The sequence below is a fragment of the Ascidiella aspersa genome, chromosome 6 (assembly GCF_963924565.1).
Source record: "Ascidiella aspersa chromosome 6, kaAscAspe10.2, whole genome shotgun sequence".
Classification (NCBI taxonomy): Eukaryota; Metazoa; Chordata; class Ascidiacea; order Phlebobranchia; family Ascidiidae; genus Ascidiella; species Ascidiella aspersa.
The window spans coordinates 3886685-3907854 of record NC_139452.1 but is presented as its reverse complement, the minus strand read 5'-3'; the positions used below and the strand labels follow the sequence as shown (position 1 = coordinate 3907854).

General features: G+C 35.0%; 3 protein-coding genes across 3 annotated transcripts; all 3 read right to left on the bottom strand.

Moving 5' to 3' along the window:
• Positions 1 to 1300: 1300 nt before the first annotated feature.
• Positions 1301 to 3735, bottom strand: LOC146139220 (protein cornichon homolog 1-like). Its single transcript, XM_083392044.1, has 5 exons — positions 3610 to 3735; positions 3473 to 3541; positions 2563 to 2675; positions 1612 to 1755; positions 1301 to 1504 (listed from the first exon to the last, which is right to left on the bottom strand). The coding sequence occupies exons 1-5, from the start codon at positions 3688 to 3690 to the stop codon at positions 1477 to 1479; spliced, it is 435 nt and encodes a 144-aa protein (XP_083248170.1). The 5' UTR covers positions 3691 to 3735; the 3' UTR covers positions 1301 to 1476.
• A 931-nt stretch (positions 3736 to 4666) lies between these two features.
• Positions 4667 to 8000, bottom strand: LOC146139219 (myosin regulatory light chain, smooth muscle-like). Its single transcript, XM_083391559.1, has 6 exons — positions 7902 to 8000; positions 7605 to 7680; positions 7066 to 7170; positions 5100 to 5178; positions 4923 to 4971; positions 4667 to 4765 (listed from the first exon to the last, which is right to left on the bottom strand). Exons 1-6 carry the CDS (start codon positions 7935 to 7937, stop codon positions 4667 to 4669), a joined length of 444 nt encoding a protein of 147 aa, XP_083247685.1. The 5' UTR covers positions 7938 to 8000.
• Positions 8001 to 12748: 4748 nt separating this feature from the next.
• On the bottom strand, positions 12749 to 14573 carry LOC146139218 (myosin regulatory light chain, smooth muscle-like). The gene is made up of 6 exons (XM_083391594.1): positions 14475 to 14573; positions 14114 to 14189; positions 13503 to 13607; positions 13171 to 13249; positions 12971 to 13019; positions 12749 to 12847 (listed from the first exon to the last, which is right to left on the bottom strand). The coding sequence occupies exons 1-6, from the start codon at positions 14508 to 14510 to the stop codon at positions 12749 to 12751; spliced, it is 444 nt and encodes a 147-aa protein (XP_083247720.1). The 5' UTR covers positions 14511 to 14573.
• Between the last annotated feature and the right edge of the window lie 6597 nt (positions 14574 to 21170).

Below are 21170 nucleotides of genomic sequence, written 5' to 3'. Positions count from 1 at the left end.
ACATTAGGAGTTTCATTATTTATGCTGAAATTTTAATAAACCTGTATCTAAGAAAAAGCTGTTTAATAGTATTATATTGTTTAACATTCTAGTAACAAATCTTCATGACATTGACAATATTGCATAGCTAAGAATAATTTGTATATCCAGTCATACAAGTTAAAGAGAAATTGTAGTTAAGTTTTGGTTTTAGAATTGTTCAAACTGTTTAATTGACCAAGAAAGTTTTTGAAACCCTATTAAGGAAAATGGTAAAAATCAGCTTACAATACTTGTTGTGTATTTGTCTAAATTGAAATGTGGAATTGGTTGGCACTGTTCAACATCATATTGTATTACAATTTCGACAAGCTTATACAAAACCTTGCTTTATAAGGTCACAAATAAAAGCAATTAAAATACAGGAAGTAGAAGCATAAGTAGTAGACAATATTGAGTATCAAGTCTAATATTTCAATAAGCTTGCCACTTCCGGTCATCTTTTTACTGGTGTTTGTGCATGTGCTTCTGCTTTGTGTATTTTAAATGATTTTCTATATTGCCCCAAGAAGCAAGATAATGTAGTACAATTTGTCATTAAACATTACCACCTGATCCACTTTACAAGAATGACTCCACTTTTGTTGTTTTAAATAACTGCCAAACCTATTGATGTGTGTGACCCAGCCCAATTTCTTGATAAAAAATGTTAGAGCTTTTTTATGGTAAACCTTTCATTTTGTTTCATAAAGATTGATTAGAACTTTTATTTGCATTACAAAACGAAACAAAACAACACAACTTTTTTCACTTCTGTAACGGAATTTTAAAATGATTAACACAATTTTTAAAATGAATTAGTTACAATTGTATCACAGAAAAACAATAGCACTATTAACAGGGCAGATGAAAATATTAATAAACCCTTTTAATAATAGTAAGAAAAAATTAACTATAACATTACAATGTAACATCAGATATCTAGTTTTTTTTACTTTAAACAGTAAGACAAAGTTAAAAAAGAAACTGAATAATATTGAGTGGATTGACCTATTTAATAAAACATTATCAAGCATTCCTGTGTGTATAAGTTGTACATCTACACATTTCAGTTTCTGGTTACAGTCAACAAAACAGCAATGCTATTCAGCATATTCAAAAGCAGCATGACATGTGTTAAATAAATTGTCATGTTAAAGAAACCAACATTTCTTAACCCTAAAGCGCAAAACTGATTCGGGAACAATTATAACAAAACAAAACAACCGATTTTGTAAAGCTTAATAAAAAAGTCAGCTACACAAAAAAAACTGTTTACTGCATTTTGGTGAGATTGAAGAAATTTTGTTATTTTGAACTTTCAATCAGCTGAAAAAAAGAGAACATTGATTGTAGTTTATTTCTTGAGCAGCACAACAACAGTCCTTTTTTTCTTCAACTTTTAAATTATCTTGCTAGTGAGTGTGTTCAATTTCTTTAAACTTGCTTCAAATGTTGTCAGTAAGTCACCAACACATAGATCATTCTGCAAAAAAAAATAATAATTTCGTTAAAAATATTGAAATTGTTTCTGAAACAAGTAATAAAATTAAATAAGGTTCAGTTATGTTTCTTAAGATTTTGCACACTTACCTGTACAGATAGTAAAAGAATGAAATAAGGTAGAAAGCCAGTTTTGCCCAGCCCTCTTTCATGCAGTAGGACAAAACATCGGCATTCATTATGGTTGTCGGGTCGTACAGGCCTGGACCACTCATAACCGGGCGTTTACTGTACCTAAACAAATGAAGCAAAACATGTTAGACCATTTTTTTAAATCTTAGCACAATGTTACCCACCCATTTTATTGGCCTGAATTTTGTTTAATGTTTTACTGCAGAACCTAATAATTACATGCGAAAGACGTGAGTGTTTTCTCCTGTTTTATCTATCTAATAACTTAAAACTCTCTATTTGCCTTTAAACCAAAAGCTGCAAATCTCAAATTTTATTATCTAATTTAAGAAAAAAAGAATGTTTGCAAAAAAGTGGTCCAACTTCAAAATGTGGAAAACAGACTATAATATATCTTCCCAAACAAGGTTTCTCATATAATACGATAACATTTTTTCACACTTGATACTTTTATAAATTGTGTTATTTTTATTATTAAATTAATGCCAGTGTGTCTGATTCTTGGGAAAGGATTCTGTGACTACTGACTATCTATAACCCAGGGTAAAAAGTTAGGCATGCGTAGTTGCACTCACAGCCGCTGTCGTAGCCACGCGTTTTATGTAATATCGACATAAAATGCAGTAAGCCACGAAACGTCTCTCAAACGCGCAAAAATTGTGCCATGCTAATGGTTTTTAGTGTATTAGCTCATTTTCAGCTGTTCAAATTTTAGAAATGTTGTTATTCTACTTGAGCTAGTTTCGCAGAAATTTTATTCGCGTATATTTAGGCTGCATAAAAGTATTTCCAGCACAATATCCCAAGTGTTCAATCTTGCCTATAACCCTACCAGCATAACATTTAGATGGGATGTTTTTAATTTGGCAATCTGCTTATACAATTGTCCATATTCAGTTTTCCATTTACCTGTAAACATTGTAGGCCATCAGGGGTATGTTCAAAAGTACTGTCAGCCATTCCCATGACCAGAGGAATAAAAGGTTGTAAAAGACATGAACTCCGTACTCTGGAAGGACTAACTACAACAAAAAGGAAAATTGATTACCTTAATGCCATTGCACCCAATTTCAAACTATTAAGCATTTGGACTTCGGTAAAAAAAAACTTAAAATCCCAGTTTTACTTTAGATTAGAACTCAACAAATTATTTGTTTTACATTTTTTCAGCATTTAATCAGTACCTAAAAACATTAAAATGGTGACATAATTTTTTTACACAATTAATTGGTTTCTGCTACAATTTGTCTAAACAAAAATTGGCGCTCTTTCACTATTGTACGTGAAAAGTTATGCAAAAAAAATAATAATAATACCGCATACCACAACGCATATTGTTTGGGTTAGGGTGCGGGTTAGCGTTTGGGTGAGGGTGGGTCAAGTAATATTATGTTTATTATTAATAATAACTTGACCCACACTCTACCAAACGCTAACCCTAACCCAAACGGTATGTGTTGTGGTATGCGGCATTTGAAGAAAATTTTTTTTTTATTAATTTTTACGTACAATAGTGAAAGAGCGCCCACAAATTCAGCTGCTGGTCTAGAATCCTACCACAACAAACATTATTTTGGTTAGGGTGTGGGTCAGCAATTGCGTAGGTTAAGCAAGATATATTATTTGAACCACTTTCACCCAAACACTAACCGACACTAATGTGTGATGCTTATCATTGTTTTACTGCTTTAGTAGGATTCCAGACAAGCACCAAAATTAATTCTAACAGATGCCAAAGGTCAAAAAAGAAGTTACTAAAAACAAAGGGTAGGCCAACTTTAACAAAACAAATTTTTGTAGTAAAAAAAAAAGTACGTACCGGATTTAAACTATTGCATTGATCAATCGGATTCTTGTAATCTGTTTTCAGCTCATCAAAGGCAATAATCTGCAAATCAAAAGGCACTTTTAGAAGGTTCTGTCGGTTTAAAAGCAAGTAGTTTATAAAAACTTTACCTGCCAAATTGCGAAGAAGATAAGAAATGCAGTGAGAATTAGAGCAATGATGTAACACAGTGCAGCAAATGTGAAGGCCATTATTGTTTCCTCTAATAAGAGTTGGCTATTTAGACAAAATGTTAAAATGCTATATTATAAATAAAAACAATATTATATTTATAACCCGAGTATAAAGGCTCAGCCTATATACTAGATCTTGTGGGTGGGCAAAATTGGGATGATAGGGTGCACTAAATGTTAAAAGTACACCCCTGGCCCTGTGCAACACATTTATGGCAAAATCGCTGTAGGCATTATAACTTATAAACGATATGATGTGCGTTGATATAGTAATTTTTTGGCGCTGTGGTAGGATTTCTCCTGACCAGCGACGAACTACATTTAATTCCGTAACATACTATCAGAAAAATCAGGCTTTTAAGGCATTTTAAACAAAATTGAAAAAATAAGATGGTGCTCATATTCTGCAGATTTCGTTTTTGTTTTCACTTAAAAAACAGTACAACACACAAAATAAGCCTACTGCAAAAAGCTTCAGTTTATATTTACTTGCGTGAAATACTACAAGGACTATGTTTCTAAACAATTTATTGGGCTTTACTTTTAGGTTAGAAATATAAAATTTACGCTTTAACGTTTGCGTTGTCTGGCTGGCCAAATTACCAGACCAGTAGGATTACAAAAAAGTGAAAATCATTTTCTTTCTGCCTGGTTTAATAATATCCGTTATAAAAAGACTCTTTGGTCTAAAAATTCAAGTGTATTTTATTGTTGAATCAAAATTACAAGAATCAAACTCATGTGGTATAGTGATTCAAATTTAGACAGAAACAATTTTTTTTGCTAATGCAACTACTCCCAACTGGCCTTGTAAATTTATTTAGGCCGGCGAGATCAGCAATGCGTGACAATCATTTACACAAATTAAATATTATATTAAAAAAGAAAAACTGAAAATTTAATTTGTTCTGTTTTAATAATTTAAATCGAAAAAAACAGCGTTTCAATAGGATGCTTTGGCTAACAGTTGAACGCTGCTTCATTAGATGAGTGTTTATTCTTCCTCTTGTCCGTGAGTTATGATGTAACAAAGAGATTTGTAGTCCAAGTTTCCAGCCACATCGACTGGTGCAATTTCCAACATTTGGTTTACCTGGACAAAATTTGTTTAAAGAAATACATAATGCACTTTTTTAGGACAGGTTACTTTAAATTAGGCACATACGGTGGTTAACAATTTGCCATAAAGCAATCGAACCCTGAGCATGAGTGGTTAATTTCAAACTTTAGATAAATGAAACATGGTTTACCTCTTCCTGCGTAAATTTGTCGGCTTGGCTCATCAGCAATTGGGTGATACTGAAAAGTAAAAAGGAAATTATTCAATTTTTGTGCACAACCTTATTTTGAGCGCTGCCACAGCGTGTAGTAAAAACTAAAGTAACACTTTAAACAAAAGAGTAGAAACTGAATACAACTTCACTTACGAGTCCTTGTGGATGACTCCCTTGTTTTCTGGGTCAAGGAGTTTGAAAGCCTGGACAATTGTGTCTTCGGGGTCGGTTCCTAAAGGAAAAGTAATCACCCTGGTTAAACCCTTAGCACTTCAGGTATATACCGAAGAATGACTGTTTATGTGATGCAACTAATAAAACGCAGTCAGCTGTCTATAATTGCTGATAAGTGTAACATGACGCTTTTTGAGGTAGTTTTTTTTGAGAAAAAACTGAGGTGGGCCGAAAATTTCCCCAATTAACTTATGGCTTTGATGCGAACGGGGTTTAAATACGGCGGGGTATTTGGGGAATTGTCGAAACATATATAGGATAGTAGAATTTACGTAGATAATGCGTACGGCCATGTTATTACATTTTGGCCAGCTAACGTGCTTAAATAGCAAATATTATCTTTTTCTTAAAGACTTAAAATGGTTTAACACCTATATGGTTTGCTATACTTTTGCCAACTGTTACTCACTTTTATGTGCCTAATACATCACATTTGAAATCTAAAGTTCATTCAATTTAAACCAAATAACTCACTTTTTCTTATTTTAGCTACATATTTGCGCAGGAGTTCGCTGGAGAACAAAAGCTGATATTGTTGAATTTGTTACGTAATTTTATTCCTAAAAATTGTCATTCAACTTTAATATGCGTATTGTTTTTTTTTTGCTTGTTGCGACGCTTGTACAATTTGTTTTTTGCCCGGTGTTGATATGTTTGGTTGGAGCAATTGTCAGCTGTCCAAATTAGTTTTATTCGAGCTACTTATGGATCAAAAAGTGCCTAAATTAGTTTTACCCGGCCAACGTGCGGACCAAAAAGTGCCCAAATTAGTTTTATTTGATCTATACGTACGGTACGACCAAAACACTGCCCAAATTACTATTATTATTAGAGCTACGTATATACAGACAAATAATTGCCCAAATTAGTTTTATTAGAGCTACGTACGGACAAAAAAGATTCAAATACGGCGATGTATTTGGGGAATGATCGAAAAATACATTTGATAAATAGAATTTGCGTAGATAATGCGTACGGCCATGTAAAAGGGTCAGGTGACATGTTTACAAGCAGATATAATCATTTTCTAAAATAATTTAATGCCTATGGTTTGCTATACTTTTGCCAATTTTACTCGGTAATTTTTACCATGCCTTGGTCTGAGTAATCACTGTTCAAACATCCTTTGAATCTGTTGTTTCGAGCAATCTGCAAAACACTTTTATGTGCCTAAGACACAACCTATTAAATCGAAAGTTTTGCTAGTTGTTTAGGCCTGGTGTTGGTATGTTGGTCGGAGCAACATGCACAACAGGTGCTAACAGAGAGGCGTACACTGCCTCCAGATTTCGCATTTAAATTTGCGGCGGTAAATATGTTTATTAGTCTTTATGCTAAAAGAAGTCTCTTTCTAAAAGGCAAGTCGCACGCGCGGCTTATTTCCTCAGTGGCAATAAAACACGCAGCAAGGCAAACAAACCATAGCAAACCAAAAAAGAATAACGGCGAAAACAAGATATGTCCCGAAAATAAATTTTCGGCCCATGCAATAACGGCCAAAACAAGATATGTCCCCAAAATAACCTTTCGGCCCATATAATACGAAGAAAAACAAGATATGTCCCGAAAATAAATTTTCGGCCCATGCAATAACGGCCAAACAAAGATATGTCCCCAAAATAACCTTTCGGCCCATATAATACGAGGAAAAACAAGATATGTCCCGAAAATAAATTTTCGGCCCATATAATTAAAGCCGTGGAGTGCTTTGTATTTAGTTTGCGGCAAACTTACCGTGAAGCTTTCTAAACTGATTGTGTTTACAGTAAAAAACAGTTAAAACTTTGTCTCAAGTTCGAAAAAGACAATACTCATTAAATTGTCAAAATGATTGTAGCAGTCCTCTTTCTCAGACTATTAACAATTTAGTATTTTGGTGACCTACCGTGGAGTTTATCAGCCAACATATTGAGGAAGACTGTGAAGTTGATTGCACTCGGAGCCTCTAAGATCATAGCTTCAAGCTTCTCCATCTTCAAATCGCGAACTCCTGCAAAGTAGGTGAGTGATCAGCATGGGTTGATCCAGGATTTTGCTTAAAGCGTATAATTAATTCAGATTAACACCAGCTAGGGCATTATTCGATTAACTTGAAAACCTGCTGTCCTCGAGCTATCTAATTATGCAATTGAAGTTGATAGTGCAAAACGCCTGGTGCGCTTTAGGTGGCAAAACGTGTACCTTAGGCAGAAACTTTATTAAGCATTGGAGAAAATGATAGCACATTGGTTGATATATATTAGGGCCATGGGCTCCACAGCTCTACCGCTGCATCGACATATGAAATCGCACGGCGCAAAACAAGCAAAACGTCTACATGAGTTTATTTTTATTTAAAAGTTTGATGTGTGCTACTGACGACATAAGGCCCATACTATAAATTTTCGCAAACAGCAAAAATGTAATCCACAGTCCTGCGCTTACCAAGGGATGCGTAGGTGTCTTTCAAGTCAATTTTGTCGATGAAACCATCTCTGTTGGCGTCAATCATGGAGAAAGCCTGGCAAAACAAGTTTATATGTAATTAACTGAACTAGCTTTGACAGCTTCTAAACACAAATATAAATCCTGGCAAAAACCAAATTACTAGACTTGTTTTATTTTCAAATTTCTATTAAATTGACTCATGGCAGCTTCAAGACAAATATAAAATGGATGGTTATAATTGCATTCTGAAAATGTTCACGTTTTTTCAAATACATTCTGAAACGTTTTTCTCACCTCTTTGAATTCCTGGATCTGGTTTTGGTCGAACATTGAGAAAACATTGGATGAAGCTTTGGTGTCTTTCTTGCCTCCGTTCTTCTTCGATTTCTTTCCTGGTGCCTAAATATTTAAAAATGAAAAACGCGCTTTGACTTTGTGACTCAACCATTTAATTTAAATTAGATTGATAACTGTTTTTTTTTTGTTTCAGACGAAATTGAGCTTCGCCAATAGGAAAATTGAAAAATTTAAACGCTGGTGATATACAAAAAGTCAATCCTTTCGTTAGGGCTCAATTGATAATCAAAATTTCTCTAAAGTTGTTGCTTTGTTCGAAATTAAATGTCGTAAATATAGCAAGGTTAAACTCTGGCAATCTACCCGAAGTCGTTGTTTAGAAGTATTTATAAGAAACGGTATTAATTAATTAGCTCTTAACGTTTTCGTATCGGATCAACCTGCTGAACGAGTTCTATCTATAATGTTCTTGCCAATATATTACTAAAGAATGCAATAGAAGGGTTTCGTTCCATTAACTATATATTTCACTACTCTCATATCAAAACTTTGTCAAATAGGTTGCTATAAGCAGTAAACAATTAAAAAACTTAAAACTGTACTGACCATTATAGAGTTTAAGGTTCCTTGTCTAATATCGCAGAAGTACTCAAGTTTTTGTTGATTCCAAGTCCAGTTGTGATGTCAATTGGAAGCCGCCCCTTATATACCCGGCTTAATTTGCACGTCATATCGAGGTGACAACGACATCAGCTGCGTCGTTTGCAGCGGCGGTCTAGGATTTTAAGAGGGGTGAATTTACGGATAACGTCACAAAGGTACGTCAAAAAGTGACGTGTCAACTTACGCCAAAACGTAACGACATAAAATTGCGTCAAACCGTGACGCATTTCATATATTATAAAAACGGAAAACAGCAGCGCACACAATAAGCAAATGGCCTTATATATAGTTGAATTCACCCAAAGTTTTATTTTTTATTAATATAATGTCACGCACGACGCATTTGGTCTAAAACGGATTTATGCAAAATAAGCCACCAGAAACATGGTTTAGATTTGCGGGGGGAGGAAATTTTTTGCATTTAAACATTGTCGTTAAAATAGGGGGGAAGCAAATGGGGATCACATGGCCCTATGGCCACCATTAAGGGGCATATTCCTTTTTAGATGTAACGTACCAAATTAGGTCATAACCAAACGTCATACTTCAAGTGATCCTAATAGAACTTGCTGTACTTAAACAAACGGGCATGTGCGATTATGCAGTTAATGTAAAGTTGATAAGAAAGCATTTTTTTATTTTGTTTTTTTACTAGTTGTTCGATAACTTTATTCCGATGCCGATATTCCATATTTTTGACAATAGTTATCGTAATTCGATCGATCAAATACCAAACGTTATTACGAGAAGCCTGCCTCCCTCAATGTTATTTTTGTTTACTTTAATTATAGGCCACCTAAATGCGAACATTTTTTTTTTGTGGAATGTTTTGCCCATTTTAAGGAATTTTTTTTTCAGGATGAAGGCGCCGTGTACTATTTTCGAATTTTTGTCTAACGCTGTGTGGAGTTAATATCTATACCAGCGTTTCTGAATTGTTCAACCCTGGGTGAATAAAATTTTCGCAGGGGTGAACCAACTAAAAGGGGTGACTAAGGGTGAACCGTCAGAAATGGATGATAGCTTGCGAGCAGGGAGTATATTCCGGGTGTGCTGTTATATATAAACGAGATAGTTTTATCATATCATGAGACAAGGGTGAATGAAATCTGGAGATATATGCTAGGGGTGAACAAAAGTAAAAAGTTTAAGAAGCACTGATCTATACAACAAGCAATTTCTGCCTAATCGTTTAGTTTATGCATTTTTTTGTTTGCGCAAATCATAAAGTCTTTGCAGTTTAGACTAAACAACTTTTATAATCAAGATATATGCGACCTTTTTACGTGACGAACGTTTGCCTCGAGCGTCTTTTTTAGAATACGGTTTTTATTGCCTTATTAACCAAAATTTTTGTCGGATGCAAAACACAGATAAATTTTATTGTAATTTTAACCTAAATTCCTGAAGCTGAATATAATCTTTAAATAATATTTATTTTTATATGTCCTTCGTTTTGCAATATTTGAGTCATATAAGGTTAATCTAAAATTGTATATTCAGCCCACGCCAGTCCCGCAGTAATAGAGTCTTTATGAAAACGTTTGGTGACTCTGATTTAGCTCAGAGCTTATGTAATGTCACGCAAAATAATTGTAGCCTATTATTGTTACAGTTGCCATAAGTTGTATTTTCTTTGACCTACAATCTAAAATCTGGGTTGGAGTCGGGAGAAGGGTTTTATAAATTGTTAATGGCCTTTTATAAATTGTTAATGGCCAAACAAAGTTTAGTTTGAACAAAATTATCAAACCTTACAAAACAAAGTTTATTCTGAGCAAAAATATTTGTTTTGAAATGAAGTGGTACGCAGTGACAAACGCTATTCTTTGTGGTTCAAGTAAGGTTGAGGACCACTGCTCTAACTTTATGCCAGGCCTGCGGAGTCGGTTAAAAACAACTCGAGTCCGACTCCGGCCAAATGTAAGATTTCGTCGAGTCCCGAGTCCAGCTCTGACTCTACAGCCTGCATTTTACCCATTTACGCAATTAAATTAAGGTGGATTTTCTGCAATCCACTCATATTTGTGTTATAATTGATCCACCCGCATTACATGGTTTAAAAATATTTCACATTTGCTATTACACTTTTACAACTTACATTTTTCCGCCTTAACTTTTTTTAAATTTGATACTGCGCATGCGCACGTCGGACTCGGGACTCGGGTAGTTTTACGCGGTCTTACTCGAGTCCCGAGTCCGAGTCCGACTCCGCAGCCCCTGCTTTATCCTATAGAGCAGGGGTGTTCAAATGCTTTCTGCCATGATCCACCACAGTCAAACCTGACAACATGATGATCACCAAATGAAAATAGTGAACATATTAGACACGCTTTAATTTTTATGGTGCTTTATTTATGTAAATGTACCCTACAACATATTGATAACTTTGTAAGAGTCAAAAGTAAAGTGTGCTACAGCACCAAGATTGTTTTAGTAAGAAAAATGATTAGTTGGTTTAGACCAGGGGTCGCCAACCTTTTTCTAGTCGCGGGCCAACACCAAACTCAGAAAGCACAAAAAATTAAATGAGAATTGTGTTTAATCAGTAGGACCTCGGATCTTTTTTTTCACTTAAAAGCGTGTTTAATTACATTTAAGGAGGCAGTAAAGCGTTGGCGCAAAGCGCGAAAAAAGGCGTTTGTTTGGTTTAAAATTCGAGCCCAAACGTCGTCATTCATACTCTCAATTAAAAGTGTAATAAAACTACTTTAAAGAAACGCGATAACTTTAATAGTTAATCTTGTTTAGTTTTTGTTAACCTTTCTAATTCAAGGCGCACGTGGCGAGCGAAGCGAGCGCGACTTTTTAGGTATACCGGCATTTCTGTTAAATTTCTTGCAAGTTTTTATTACATTGCCGAAAATAAAAAAAATGTTAAAAAATATATGTCCAATATTTTTGAATACGTTTCCCGTTAACGGCAACGAAGCGCTTATATAGTTCAAAAGACAGCATCAAAACGTAAACAAGTTGGACGCAGTAAGACCATTGGCACGAAGCGCAAAAATTTTTCGCCCTTAAGTTTTTTTTAGTTAAAATAGTCAAAAAGTATTTGAAATGGACTCGTATCTAGTTTGTCAAAGAGGCAGCGCCGAATGAATTACATTGGCGGGGCGCATCCGGCCCGCGGACCGTGGGTTTGCCGACCCCTGTTTTAGACTTTAGGTCTTACAATAGCATCGAATTGGGGCTTTCTGTCGCTGACTGATATCCTCAAACTCTCACAAAGATTAGCATTTGGGAGTGTCGTTCTATGCTTGATATTTTACAAAATTCATCAACACTGATAATTGGTATTCACATAAGACACCGTAGAAAGTTTATGTTTTCAAGACTACATTAGAAGATCCGCATATAAGGTTGAAAAGAACCGGAACCGGATCGCGATCTGCCATTTGAACATGACCGCTTTAGAGTACAATTAGAGGTGGATGTAGAATAATTTTATTGCCGTAACGATGAAATACATTTTTAACGAAACGCATGGAAATTTATAGAGATATCACGATAAATTCTTTAACTACAGAAAGTGTTTAAACAGTTTACTAAAATAGTTTTCGGCTTTTATTCGATTTTCCGTTTTCAAGTTTATTTCTATGGTAGCAGTTGTAGCATTGGTTTATTTTTACTTAAACGAAATTATATTTATCGCTATTTAAAACAAACAAACAAATGGGCAAGGAAAAAATCACTCTTAACTTGTGTCAAACAACTGCATTGTTTTTCTAAAAAAGTTATTCAGAATTTACTTTTCTTAAAAATTGTCTTTTTTAAATTTCCGCTTTAACGTTTCGTTGTCTGGTGTAAATTACCAGATCTGTACAAACAAACTGAAAAAATAAAAACACTTTCTTTTTGTTTGATGTCACTTAATCCGCTATGGAACACTCGTGTGTACTCAATGTCATGTGTATTTTATTATTGAATGAAAAATGGAAGATTCACTGTCAAGTCATAACTTGCGAAACAATTCAGAAAGCAAAACATTTTGCGCATGCAACTACTGGCCTTGTAAATTGTATAACGATTCGATGCGTAACGATCACCACAAAAATTAAATAAATAAATTATTGAATAAAGTGTAACTAATATTTGTTGTTTTTACAATTTAAATTAAAAATCGCGCTACAATAGGATGCTTTGGCTGACAGTTGAACGCTGTTTCATTAGATGAGTATTTATTCTTCCTCTTGTCCGTGAGTTATGATGTAACAAAGAGATTTGTAGTCCAAGTTTCCAGCCACATCGACTGGTGCAATTTCCAACATTTGGTTTACCTGGACAAAATACATAAATTATTTAAAGCAGTGATGCATGCAACAAATCGTGTCACAACAAATCATGTCTCAGATTAGCACATTTGATTATCACAAATCTAAGTTGAATGAAACATGATTTACCTCTTCCTGCGTGAATTTGTCGGCTTGGCTCATCAGCAATTGGGTGATACTGAAAAGTAGAAAAATAGTTTGAAATATGTAACGCTTGACAATCTTTTATTTGTACTAATTTTGATTGACTTGGCGGAATTGTTTTTCGTGAAATTGTTTAACAATAGGTTAAATTCAATTCTAAATTTATAATAAAGCGCTTTACTCACGTGTCTTTGTGGATGACTCCCTTGTTTTCTGGGTCGAGGAGTTTGAAAGCCTGGACAATTGTGTCTTCGGGGTCGGTTCCTGAAATGGAAAAGTACTACATTAAAAAGGATACAAAACAACAAAGAAGATTATTAATGCAATTCCATTAAAAACGTTGGTCGTATAGTAATGAAACGTTGTCAGCCAGTTTTTTTTTTTATCTTTTACCTTTTTGAACACAGCACACTGAGGAAATCAAAAAGCGCTACCGCCCTTGATACACCTCATGGCAATAGAAAGATATCCTCTCTAGTTTCCAGTATTTGGACAATTTAGTTAGCTGTTGGCTTACCGTGGAGTTTATCGGCCAACATATTGAGGAAGACTGTAAAGTTAATTGCGCTCGGCGCCTCCAAGATCATGGCTTCAAGCTTTTCCATCTTTAAATCGCGAACTCCTGCAAATTTGAAAAAGATTTGAAGATTAATTTTAGGCAAAAATGAAAGTTTTGTCTGAACTGAAAATCAAGGTTGCACAAAAACACTCTAAGCGTGTTGCGTTAACCGTACAAGACAGAGATTTTTACTTTTCCGACAAGTTTCTGTTTTAGAAAGCTGGGTGTACGCAATCACAATAACTAAGAGGAAAAACAAATACTTTGGGACAATATTCACTTTGGATGACTATGCACGCATCTGTAATGTACAGTAGCTTCATAATGAATGTCAAAGCCTATGAAAGGTCGCGTAAATCGACATCATCTTAGTAAAGACGTTTCGATAAGCACTTGTATAATCATCAGTGTCAATTGTTTTTCAAAAGTAATTTAGATAAATACCTTCTTTTTTACTTATTTACAAGGTTGTAACATTGGCATAAGTTAACGTTAACCTCAGAACCTTATTTGAAGCGAATAGTAGATTAGGTGGTATATTGTGACCATCCTTTGATTTCGGAACTCACCAAGGGATGCGTAGGTGTCTTTCAAGTCAATTTTGTCGATGAAACCATCTCTGTTGGCGTCAATCATGGAAAAGGCCTGGAAAACAAGTTTATTAAACACGTTTCTTTCTTAAAAGATTCTATTTTTCCAAATAAAAGACCGTTTCTAGACACTAAGGTAAAATGATCGAATATAAAACGTATTCTAGTTTTTGCTAAACTGTTTTAAATAAACGTTGTTCATTATAACTGGCAAAAATTTGTTTAAACTTGGATTCTAGCAAAAAGAAACAAGACTATTTTTTTAAATTTTACTGAAGAACTTTTACAAAGCAACTTTAAATTGTTTTATTTTCAAGTTCACTTTTTTGTTGTTGCTCACCTCTTTGAATTCCTGGATCTGGTTCTGGTCGAACATTGAGAAAACATTGGACGAAGCTTTGGTGTCTTTCTTGCCTCCGTTCTTCTTCGATTTCTTTCCTGGTGCCTGAATATTTAAAAATCAAAAATTAAAAAAAAATTGAAAATGGAGGACAGCAAAATTATACCAAAGCGATTTACATAAAGTTTACAAGTTTTAGTAAGTTCCGTATTGGATCTTATTTCTTTTAAAGCTGCTGCAGAAGCTGTGTTAGTTAGTTACCGTTGGTGGGCAGTGAAGTAAACACTATAGAGTAATATAATATCATTAATTTAATATCATTAAATATTCTCATTTACAAACTTAGATACATAAACCCTTAGAGGCTGTACTGACCATTGTCAAGTTTTAAAGTTCCTTGTCCTGTTGTGTAAAATAAATATAGCTGTTTCTTTGCTGGTTCCAAGTCCAGTTGTGATGCCAATTGATCACCGGTCATCGTTATATACCCGGCTTGATTTGCACGTCATATCGAGGTGACAACGACATCAGCTGCGTCCACTGTGACGTGATAAACGGCCTCTATGTGCTGACAATTGCAAGGGCGCTAAAGCTAGCAAACGGTTTCGAGTGTTAGCCCCTCCAAGATGTCTCGAATGGTGCTGGGCAGTTTGCCTGATCGAATTCTCGCAAATGCTGTAAACTGACTAAAACTACATATTATACAGTACAATCAACAATTGATGTACGATACAATATATAATTACGATGCCCGACATTTGATTATAGGGCTCCAACAAGAAAAATACGCGAGGTACGAAAGTATTTCTTTGAGTAGCCCGAAATTACCATTATAGTTAAAAAGAACAGTACCTTCAGTTGTTAATCCATACTTTTTTTTTAGATCTACCTTTATACGTAGAAATTGCTGCGTTGGTCGTAAATCATCGCTAAATTCCACTATAAACTCGCCGAACGACCGATAGGTTAATGCCACTTGGCATCGGGTATCGGCTCCGATCCGATATTATCGGTTATCCCTACAATCAACGTAGAATTCCTATTTATAATACTTGTAACATTTTTTACCAAATTCGCAGGTATTTGTCATCGTAAATAGCAAATAGAGTTTCTAAATTCATGAACAGCTATGCTGTGGGATTAATTAATGTTTGCGGTAGTTTGAAATAGAGAGGACTTTTGTATAGATGTCAAAGTCTCTGTGAGTTCTGGTATTTCACTATTTATGAATTTAACTTACTTTAATTAGTTAGTTCAGTTTGCTCGCGGGGTTTTCTCGCTATCCCTTTGATGCCATAAGTTTTTTTTAACTACCGCATGCTGTCGCACGGGTGTTAGTTTTAGTCGAATGTAATTCACGGCACTTCTTATGTATTTTAATGACAGCCACTACGGGATAAGGACGAACGTTCAGCCGTAAAAGGAAGACAAAAGAAATCAGCAAGTCACGCCTATACAAACACCATTTTCAGCTCATGTTTTCTTGTTAACAATTTAGATTTTGTCGTCCGCCAGCGCAAGTTTCAAGTTTTTATTTTTCAAGTTTTCTCCGCATCGCCGCTTAATACAATACACACGCAAAGTAGAATAGTAAATAACGTTACCGGATTTGGGGAAGGATCAGCCTTAAACCACAAGTGGTTATACAAAGAGGCCGACCCTTTCTATTTTAGCAATATATGAGTTTAAATTGGCGAAGAAAAAAAGTTGCGACGTACACAGCAATAAATAATACATACATGTCATAATATGACAGGTCAGACAAGTCATATTATGCGCAAAGTATGTGTGCGATCAAGATCCGTTACCTTTTCTTGCGGGACGGCAAATTGTAAATGTAGTAAGTGGAAGACGCCACTGTGTTTGTCGTAATGATTATTACCGACATTACCGGTATTTACCAACGTGCTACCCCAAACATTCTATTTAGTTTCCCAGAATTTTGAACAAAACTTTCCGTCAGTGACGTACAATGCTGTTTGTTGTTTTTAAATTTAAATGACACGAAACTCGCATCCCAGTCCCCTGTAATCATCGGGACTTACCGTGGAAAATTCCCAAAGATATTATCTTGAGTTTCGAAATTTGGGCAGCTCAACCGCAATTTGTTTCAGATATTTCGACCGCTTTTTGTATTTTAAAGTTTCCTAATGTATTGCATTCACGTTTCTTCGTCAGACCCCATTAAGTTATTATCTTCTTCACCTTTATTGTATTTTAGGCTTACTTTCAATATGATTTATATTTCATCAAATCCCTTATCGAGTTCTAAAACGCAATTCTCTTGATAAGTGCGAATTCATTACAGCACCCCTAAAAAAAATTGCCCAGGATTAACCAGTCTTACAATCCTCGATCGCAAATTATGGACGGTAATTTGTCACCAAAGAATAATGTAACAGTAAAATGTTTGTGAAGGCAATGTATTTTTGACAGACGATTTTGTGCTTCTTAATCTTTTTTAACCGTCCGTCTAACTTGTTTGGGAAAAGCAAAAATATTCCTACCAAGTAAAATAAACAAATTGGATTGTTTGTTTAAACGAGATGTAGCTTGCATTTCGAAGCTTAGCGAATTGTGTGCGTTTAATAACTATTTATCTTTCTGCCACTGTACCAGTATACGTAGAAATTTCTGCCAATTACCGCTTAGAAATACACTTGTAGTAAACGTCATAAAGCTGTTTTATGACGCAATACACCAACGCGAATAACACAGTTGGTAGGCTACACTTTAGCGAATTACGTCGAGTAGGGTATTTAACGTTTAGGAGATAATTTTACCGATGGTCTGTGATGCTATATTTAGCTGCGTGATATCAAATCAATAGATCCTTGGCTTAATAGTTTTTAATTTTTAATTTTTTTTATAATTTCTAAGCAAATTGGGATGTTATTCTTATGTTGTTACACATATTCATTGCAGTTCATCATTTATAAAAAAAAATGGGTTTACTAAAACTAATCGAATTATTTTAACGTAACGATACAAAAAATCAAATGGGTTTAGAGACAAAAAAACGAATGGGTATAAGAGGCACTTAGCCAATTTTTCCACATTGACTATATGACATATATGTAAACAAAGCAATTTTCTTGTAACGGCGTAAGTGGTCACACACCGTCATCCATTATATGGGATTAGCATTGACTGTCAGTTTAACAACGAAACACTTGTACAGGATTAAAATCTCACTTTCTCCTGATTGTGAAGTGCCAACCTGACACGGGGCGAATTTTGAGAAATTTGCCTTGATTGAACTGATGGTTTGCAGAACTGAAGTGTTCTGACAAGTCATTCTGAATAACTCCAGCCCAAGTCAAGATATTTGGCAAACAAAAATCACAAACCAAGTCACTATCATAGCAAGTCAAAACATTGACATCGATATAAAATATGTATCTGTAAAATTTGGTAAAAATCGTGAGATCGTAAGCATTTCTAAAAGTACAAGCCACAAAAAAGCGGTTATCAAATTGTTCCACAACTCTAGGTAACTAACCAATTTGTGTAGGTTGTCAAAGGTTGCCGTCAGCGAATTACAACCATGTCTGTGATTTCAAAAAATGTCTTTACAAACAATACATTTCTCACTTGGAAATCATTATAGTGAAATGATTGGATTTGATGCCTTCCAACAGGGCTTTTAGCCTTTTAAACCGATGGGTCAAATAGGTGTAACTGCGTCATACAACAGGCCTAAAACACTTAAGTTGATTGTGCCGCGATACAAACGCATTTCTCATTGACCAGATTCAACTTAAATGCTGGCAAACCAATACCTTTTCTCCGGGAGTCCATTAGTCAGTACTCATCGATGAGGGCATTCCGTCAACCCTGCAGTTCTACCATGAACATAAACGTCAGTTTGCAGCTTTGCAGGGATTCGAGTTACTGATCATTATAATACGGTATATACCTTTAAACGTTTAGGTTTTTTTTTCACACATCGGAACAGAGTGATGAGGTCATTGGGCATTGGATCGGATGATTTTACGTTTTTCGAAAAATAACGGGTGTCTCTGTGGGAATAAATACCAATTAAGGGCCAACCAATTATAACAACCTAACAAAACGCATTTTTAACGATACTAAGAGATTTAAAATTACCAAAAAACCTACACGTGTTCTTATAAAAGGCAAAAATATGTTCTGATAAAGGCAACTCTTTATTGGCAATATGTACCGTTGTTTCAATGGAAGTTAAACCAAATGCAGAAGGATTTCAATTAAACACGTTTTACACCAGCTGCGTTGTCCTTCGCATTATGACCAACAGCAAGTGACGAACTACAGGTGATATTGCGAAATACGTTAAATTGGCTGTCGATCAATCTCGGGGGTAAATTGAAACCCGGAATGTCTGCGACTTTAATTGAAAATTCTCCTTTCGTAATATAACACCGAGTAATACAACGTGGAAATGGCGGCTGAGGCGATACTGCAGCAGTTTCCCTACTGTTGGGTTTCTTGTTTTAATTAACTATAGGTAATAAAGGCCTGACAGCATTTACTTGCCGACTAGATTTTATGTTTGATATTGACTCTGGTTTTCTTATTCTAAAACTCTATCTCAGTATATCGTTCCCCATCGGGTTGCCATTTCTAAAGCTAAGGTGCAGGTTAAAATAATTCCTATCGTAGTTGTGTCTGTTGTATAGGTTTTGTAGTCGAGGGTGCCGCAGCCTATTTATTATTTCTTTCGGATGCTTGATGCCAGAATTGGATACCACTGTTTTATTGAAAGATTTGAAATTGTAAACACTGCCATATCATAATGGTGTTATAAGTAGGCAGTGTTGTAATGACTTAAGTCAATGACTTGACTTAAGTGCACTTAAGTCACTGTTTTCAATGACTTGACTTGACTTAAGTCTTTTGGGCAAAATGACTTGACTTGACTTAAGTCTTTTGGGCAAATGACTTGACTTGACTAAAGTCTTTTGGGCAAAATGACTTGACTTGACTTAAGTCTTTTGGGCAAATGACTTGGGTTAATTCATTTGGCATTTGGACAAATGACTTGGGTTAAAATAAATTGTTTTAATTAAGCAATTATTTATAAAATTGCGTTATTTATCCCAATCTTTTGCAAAAGAATTTGCTTGTAATATGTTGCTTTTATTTTTAACTTGAGTTGCTCATAATAATCGGAGCAGTTTGCTGGTTTTCATAATTTAAAGTTTTACTTTTTTAACAAGGGCTGGACTTGAAGTTGACTTGCTGTAATTATGACTTGACTGGGACTTGACTTGTTATTTATTCAAAAAGACTTGACTTGGACTTAAGTTATTTCACGAATGACTTGACTGGGACTTTAGTCATTTCAAAATGACTTGTTTACAACACTGTTAGTAGGCGTATAATGTGAGTAAGAATGTCCGATTGTATCATATCGGGGCTGATACCCGATACCAAGTGGTGCCTCGAAAAGTGTACCGTCAACGTAACAATTTTATAATTTTCGCTTATTTGACCCTCCTAATTACATTATTTGGAAACAGATAAGACTGTAAACAGTTTGTCCAATGTGGCGTTGCGGTTTAAATTTAATCTTTGCGAGCAGATAGATCAGGGGTGGGAAAACTGCGGCTCGCCGACATGTTTTTGTGGCTCTTCTAGTAGAATCGTAAAAACAAAAAAAATTGTAAAGGTTACCAAGAGTACCGTTTATGAACGTTTCTCTCTTTTTGTTTTCTTGACTTAGGCCAGCATTTCGTTTATGACGTATCACTAGACATAGAATCCAAAGAGTTAGTTAACAGCAAGTCAACGTAATTCCATTGCGAAGGTTTCAGAGATTAGCAAATCAAACAAAAGACTGATATTGATAAATATTGTGCGTGTTTAATGGTGAAAATAACAGTTATTTTCACCATTAAACTTATGAGCAGATCCGTATGTAGTGTTCCATTGTGCGTATTTTTTTGTTATTAACGTTATTATTGTTGTGTTAATTATTACCGTTTTGTTATATTACAATTCTGTTATTGTTGCTGAACCAATATTTACCGTTTTTGTATTGAAATAATTTTATGGCTCTCTGGTACTTATATTTTCCGCAAATGGCTCTTCCATTGAATACAGTTGCCCAACCCTGAGATAGATGTCCCAGGATATGTAGAGAGACAATCGACATGACAGCAACATAGTTTTAGTTATTTCAGCCTAATTAACCCACCCTTCATGTAAATCTTCTTGTTTTGCCGGGCTAAAAATGCCCGAAGGCTGGCCTAGAGGTTTCTGGTACCTATGACCTTTTCTTTACATAAACTATTCACAAGATACGTGGTCATTACCTTTGCCATCAGTGATGTTTGACTGCTTGTTTTGTATTTGGGCGGGTCCATAATTTCCACCCATCGACGTCGTATACCTTGTTTATACGTTGCCTGATGGCAAGTTTATCAAGTTCGCGTGTGCCCTGTACGCTACTACTCAAAAAAGTTTACATTTGCGTTAACTTTTGACAGGAAAATTTGACTGCTAATAAATAAACATACCAGCTATACCCAATATACCAGTGTTCGGCAAACTTGTTTTGTCGCAGCCATAAAATAGATTCGAATATTGCTAGAAATAAATGCATTTACATTCAAGTCAAAATGATCTGGACTTTATAGTTTATGAGTTGCACGACAAAAGGTGTCACAGAATGCATATCGCATTTTTTGACTGAATAAATTAAAAACGAAA

What these genes read in the sequence shown, in the direction of transcription:
- LOC146139220 (XM_083392044.1), bottom strand. Translation starts at nt 3,690, where the DNA reads ATGGCCTTCACATTTGCTGCACTGTGTTACATCATTGCTCTAATTCTC. An exon ending in TCTTCTTCGCAATTTGGCAG is followed by an intron (nt 3,542 to 3,609) that starts GTAAAGTTTTTA and finishes TTTGATTTGCAG; the next exon opens with ATTATTGCCTTTGATGAGCT. An exon ending in AATGCAATAGTTTAAATCCG is followed by an intron (nt 2,676 to 3,472) that starts GTACGTACTTTT and finishes TTTTTGTTGTAG; the next exon opens with TTAGTCCTTCCAGAGTACGG.
- LOC146139219 (XM_083391559.1), bottom strand. Translation starts at nt 7,937, where the DNA reads ATGTTCGACCAAAACCAGATCCAGGAATTCAAAGAG. An exon ending in AGACACCTACGCATCCCTTG is followed by an intron (nt 7,171 to 7,604) that starts GTAAGCGCAGGA and finishes CCTACTTTGCAG; the next exon opens with GAGTTCGCGATTTGAAGATG. An exon ending in GTTGGCTGATAAACTCCACG is followed by an intron (nt 5,179 to 7,065) that starts GTAGGTCACCAA and finishes CTTTTCCTTTAG; the next exon opens with GAACCGACCCCGAAGACACA.
- LOC146139218 (XM_083391594.1), bottom strand. Translation starts at nt 14,510, where the DNA reads ATGTTCGACCAGAACCAGATCCAGGAATTCAAAGAG. An exon ending in AGACACCTACGCATCCCTTG is followed by an intron (nt 13,608 to 14,113) that starts GTGAGTTCCGAA and finishes TCAAATTTGCAG; the next exon opens with GAGTTCGCGATTTAAAGATG. An exon ending in ACAAATTCACGCAGGAAGAG is followed by an intron (nt 12,848 to 12,970) that starts GTAAATCATGTT and finishes TATTTTGTCCAG; the next exon opens with GTAAACCAAATGTTGGAAAT.